The 5,704-nt window shown below is 42.3% G+C and overlaps 1 protein-coding gene across 1 annotated transcript; it reads right to left on the bottom strand.

Annotated features, from left to right (window-relative positions):
- Positions 1-3,528: 3,528 nt before the first annotated feature.
- LOC105545901 (40S ribosomal protein S26-like) lies at positions 3,529-3,958 on the bottom strand. Its single transcript, XM_011988952.1, has one exon. The coding sequence runs from the start codon at positions 3,939-3,941 to the stop codon at positions 3,594-3,596; it is 348 nt and encodes a 115-aa protein (XP_011844342.1). The 5' UTR covers positions 3,942-3,958; the 3' UTR covers positions 3,529-3,593.
- Between the last annotated feature and the right edge of the window lie 1,746 nt (positions 3,959-5,704).

The raw sequence follows: 5,704 nt of genomic DNA, 5'->3' as shown, positions 1-5,704 counted from the left end.
GCCTCCGAGGGATTACTGGGATTGCAGGTATGAGCCACCACACCTGGCCTACAATAATTGTGAAATCAAAAAGATCACTTGTAATACTGGTTTTGTAGTAGCTGGTGCCTTCCATAGGGCAATGTTTTGGCCTGTGGATGAAATGTTGAGTATTACTCTCTAAAAGCAGGCTCCTGACTGACGCGAAAGTCATCATGCCTTGTGTCCGCATGAGCAGATTCTTTCCTGCCTTCAAAGAAAAATGAGAAGAAAAGAATTGATTTCTTCTGTGGAGTTGGACCCTTTCCAGAACTTTATGGCTATGTTTTAAATTGATGAATGGCTGACTGCCGGTGGAGACCCTGACAGGCTGGGACTGCTGGGATGTTAAAATAAAATGATAGAAAATGAAGACAATTCAGCTTGAGTTTCCACAGGGCTATTTGATCCGACCAGAATCCTTTCCAGAGCAAACAGGGCCAGAGAGAGCCAACACCTGTAACAACATCGCTGTGTCCCTGCCCAAAGGGTGGCCACTGGAGGCAGAAGGGAAATAAGGAGTCTGTGGGGCAGACAAAGGAAAGACACAGGCCTGGGGACCCAGCTGCCTCATGCCACCTTTGAAATGACAATGGGGATTTTAAAAACCGACTGCAATCTAAAACAGGAAAAGAAGTCTCCCTACCTGTAAGGTGATGCTTCGGGTGGGGCCAGTCTCTTCAGGACTCATCTGTGTTGCAGCTTTGTCACCCTCTGGGGCCTTGGGCCTGATTTCTCTTGGGAGGCTGCCCTCCAGGTGGCTGTGCCAGACAGCAGCGGGCTCCAAACTGAGGGAGGTGAACTTATCTTCATAACACTAGATGCTGAAAATCTGACACTTTATCCATAGCAGGTAAACAACTTAAAAAGATTATTTTAAATAACAAAATAAAATAAAAATAATACCCTTTGGGAGGCTGAGGCAGGCGAATCACCTGAGGTCAGGAGTTCGAGACCAGCCTAGCCAACATGGCGAAACCCTGTCTCTACAAAAATACAAAAAAAAATTAGCCAGGCGTAGTGATGGACCCCTGTCATCCCACCTCTTAGAAGGCTGAGGCAGGAGAATCGCTTGAACCTGGGAGGTGGAGGTTGCAGTGAGCTGAGATCATGCCACTGCACTCCAGCCTGGGTGACAGAGCAATACTCCGTCTAAAAAAAAAAAAAAAAAAAAAGTAATAAAAGTAATACATGTTGGAAGAAAGTTTAGAAAACATAGAAAAGTAACAAAAAGAAGAAATTATTCATGTCTCACTACCTATAGCCAACATTTGTTAAAAGTTTGGTATGTTTTCTTCCAGACTTAAACAAAAACACCCAGAGAGCTATGCTTTAAAAAGTAGTCATGACTATGTCTTACTTAATGTTATTTTATAATCATTCTACGTGGTATGATGACAGTTTATAGACACAGTTGAATGGCTGTGTAATTCTATCAAATACATGGATTATTAGTTAATTTTCTTTTTAATAAAAGGATATTTTGACTATTTTACTTTTTACTAGTATAAATAATGCTACAATGAGCACTTCTTAAATAACTGCGTTTTGAGATGTAATTCAGGTATCATAACATTTACTTTTTACGGAGTACAATGCTGTAGAGTTTAGCATATTCGCAGTTGTACAACTATCATCACATCTCATTCCAGAATATTTTTATCACCCTAGAAAGAAATCCCATACCCATTCCTCCCTCTCTCCAGCCCCTGACAACAACTAATCTATTTTCTATTTCTATGGATTTGTCTATTCTGAACATTTCATGTAAACGGAACCACAAAATAGGTGACCCTTTGTGTCTGGCCTCTTTCACTGATCACAGTATTTCCAAGGTTCATTCATGTTATCATAGGTATCAGTACTTGATTCCTTTTTATGGCCAAATAATATTCCATCGTGTAGATGTACCACTTTTGTTTATCCATTCACCAATGAGCGGACATTTAAAGCTTCTCTTTCACCTTTTGGCTATTACGAACATTGCTGCTCTGAATATTTACATATGAGGCTTTTGTTGTTTTTTTTTGAGACAAGTTCTCACTCTGTCACCTAGGCTAAAGTACAGTAGCATGATCTTGGCTCACCGCAACCTCCACCTCCCTGATTCACGCAATTCTCCTGCCTCAGCCTCTCAAGTAACTGGGATTATAGGCGCCCACCACCATACCTGGCTAATTTTTGTATTTTTAGTAGAGATGGAGTTTCACCATGCTGGCCAGGCTGGTCTCAAACTCCTGACCTCAAGTGATCTGCCCGCCTCAGCCTTCCGTAGTGCCGGGGTTATAGGCATGAGCCACTGCACCTGGCCAATGTACAAGTTTTGTGTGGACATGTTTTCACCAATCTTGAGTATAAACCTAAGAGTGGAATTACCAGCCATGTGGTGACTCTGTGTTTAGCCTTCTGAGGAACTGCCCAGCTGTTTTCCAAAGCGGCTGCACCATTTTGCATTTCCACCAGCACTGCGCGAGCTTTCCAGTATTTTCACAACACTTGCTGTTTTCCGTTTTAATTTTTTAAATATCCATCATAGTGGGTGTGAAGTGGTATCTCATTGTAGCTTTTATTTTCATTTTCCTGGTGACTAGTATGTTTAGCATCTTCTCATGTGCTTCTTGGATGTTTGTGTATTTATCTTCTTTGGAGAAATGTTTATTCAAATTGTGTGCACAGCTTAAAATTATGTTATTTTTCTTTTTATCGTTAAGTTACAAGAATTCTTTCTACATTCTGGATAAAAATCCCTTATCAGAAATATGGAGAAAATGCAAACATTTTCTCCCATTCTGTGGGTTGTCTTCTTACTTTCTTTATGGTGTCTTTTGATGCACAAAAGTTTTACATTTTGATGAGGTCTGATTTATCTATTTTTTTCTTTAGTTGCTTGAGCTTTTGGTGCCCTATCTACAAATCTATTATCTAGACCATGGTCACGAAGATCTACACCTTTGCTTGCTTCTAAAAGATTGATAATTTTTGATTTTATATTTAGAGCAAAGTCTGCATCACATGGAAACATCTAGGACAGGGAGACTTTGCTGACTTAAATGGTATGAAAATTTTGATATAGTCAAATCGCTTTCCAAAGTGGTTGCACCAATTTGCATGCTTATTAGCAAATGAGAGAGCCCATTTCATTGTATACTGTAAAGCTTTTTTAAGGTTCCTATTACTCTTGTTAGACTAGATATGACCAAATTCTTGCTACGGATCCCCCAACTTTACCTTTCATTCTTTTCTGACCAAAGTTTCTTAGGCATTAAGGTATTCAGCGATGAGTAGATATTTCTTGTGTCGTCATAACTGATGTAATTGACTAAAATTGAGGTAGCCATAAAATGATTTAACTCATTGTTGAAAATAAACATCTATTGAGCATCTGTAGAGGGTGGGGGGAAGGGTGGAGGGGAGGGAAAGAGGGGATGGGGGTGCAAAGATGAATGAGACACAACTCCTAGTACGGAGAACACTTACGTTTGTCAGGAACACTTTTTTTTTTTTTTTTTTAGTACAATTTCCATTTTATTTTTCTCCAGAGAATAGTCTGTCTCAGTCTTTAAGGACTCAGCTCCTTACATGAGCTTTGGTGGGGGACGTGGGGCAGCACCCACAGGTCTAAATCGGGGAGGGGGTGTTCGGTCCTTGCGGGCTTCACGAGATCGATTCCTGACTACTTTGCTGTGAATTGCACAACTCATACAGTAATGTAGCTTCACACACAGCTTGGGAAGCATATAGGCATCGAAGACGCTTGCTTCAGAAATGTCCCTGACTGCTGCGGCCTCCACTATGTTTCCAGTGATGAATTTCTTAATGGCCTTGTCCTTGGGCACGCATCGGGCACAGTTAGTGCAGCGAACAGGCTGCACATGGCCGCGGCCCTTTTTGGCACGACCGTTGTTCCTTCTTCTCTTTGTCATCTTGGACGTACGGACCGAAGAGAGCAAGGAACACTTTCATAGCTGTGTGCCTGGGGGTCCTCTCAAACAGCCCTGGTGTTACGTAAACAAGATGCCATCCCTGTTGTAATGGTGAAGAAATTGGCTCAGAGGTCAAATGAATTGTGCAAGGTCACATGGCTGATGAGGGAAAAGAGTCAGTCAACCAGTATTTACTGAGGACCCTCTATGTGCCATGCATGCATCCAGAGATATAGTATTGAAAAAGGAGCCTCCATTCTGGTTGAGAAGAGACAGGCACAAACAGTCAAGAAACAGATAAGAAAGAATTGCATGAGGTGGGTAGAGGGATACAGTTTTACCTAGTGTATTAGGGTTCTCCAGAGAAACAGAGTAATAGTGCATGTAGAGATAGAGAGAGAAAGATTTATTATAAGGCATTGGCTCATACAATTAAAGAGGCCGAGAAGTCTCACAAAGCCGGCAAGCTGGAGGCAGACAGTGTAGCTCCAATCTGAGTCTGAAGTCCTGAGAACTAGGAGAGCCCATGGTGTAAGTTGGAGTCCAAAAGCTGGCAGGCTTAAGACCCTGGAGGAGCAGATGTTTCTGCTGGAGTCTGAAAGTAGAAAAAGACTGATGTCTCAGCTCAAGGAAGTCAAGCAGAAGGAAACTGTTTCTTAAGGGACAGTCAACCTTTTTGGTCTATGCAGGTCTTCAACTGGTTGGATGAAAGCCACTCACATTAGGCAGACCAATCTGTTCTACTCAACCAATTCAAATTTTAATCTCATCCAAAGCACCCTCCCAGACACACCCAGAAAATATTTGACCAAATATCTGGGCACCCTATGGCCTAATCAAATTGACATAGACAATTAATATCACACCTAGGATTGCTGAAGGCTTCACTGAAATAGTGACATTTGAACTAAGAAACACGAATATTTGGGGAAGAGCTTTCTAGGTAGAGGGAATAGCAAGTTCTGAGGTGAGAAGAAACCAGAGTATTTTAGGGACAGCAAAAAGATCAGCATGTTTGGAAGAAAACAGCAAGGAGAGGATTAGTAGAGGAGGAAGGTGGCAGGGCCAGATTGCATGAGGTTTGTAGACCATGATTAGAAGTTCGCACTTCGGCCAGGCACGGTGGCTCATGCCTGTAATCCCAGCACTTTGGGAGGCTGAGGTGGGCAGATCACTTGAGGTCAGGAGTTCACGAAAGCCTGGCCAACATCGTGAAACCCATCTGTACTAAAAATACAAAATTAGCCGGGGGTGATGGCATGTGCCTGTCATCCCAGCTACTCAGAAGGCTGAGGCAGGAGAATTGCTTGAACTCGGGAGGTGGAGGTTGCAGTGAGCCAAGATTGTGCCACTGCACTCCAGCCTGGGCAACAGAGAGAGACTCTGTCTCAAAGGAAAAAAAATAAGTTTGCACTTCATTCTAAGTAAAGTGGAATGGTTTTGGAGGGATATCAGAAAGATCAAGGTGATAAAATGAAAAGAGCACATCATGCATGTGGACAGGGAGACCAGTTACAAGGTCAAGATCACGGTACCTTGAAGTAGGGTGGGGCTCGAAAGGTGATGATGGTCAGAGGTTGGACACATTGTGGAAGCAGGACTTGTAGAATTTGTCAGTGAATTGAACGTGGAATGTGAGATTTATGGCAAATCAGATATTACTCCTAGATCTTGGTCTGAGCAACCAGGATGTTGGTACTACATTTATCAACATGGAGAATTTTTGCTGGGGCTTTGGGGTGAGAAATGGAGTTTTGGAGAAA

Source organism: Mandrillus leucophaeus, unplaced genomic scaffold (genome assembly GCF_000951045.1).
Source record: "Mandrillus leucophaeus isolate KB7577 unplaced genomic scaffold, Mleu.le_1.0 Scaffold342, whole genome shotgun sequence".
In the NCBI taxonomy this organism is placed as follows: Eukaryota; Metazoa; Chordata; class Mammalia; order Primates; family Cercopithecidae; genus Mandrillus; species Mandrillus leucophaeus.
This window is presented reverse-complemented; position numbering and strand designations above follow the sequence as displayed.

Coding starts and splice junctions, on each gene's coding strand:
- LOC105545901 (XM_011988952.1), bottom strand. CDS start 3,941: ATGACAAAGAGAAGAAGGAACAACGGTCGTGCCAAAAAGGGCCGCGGC.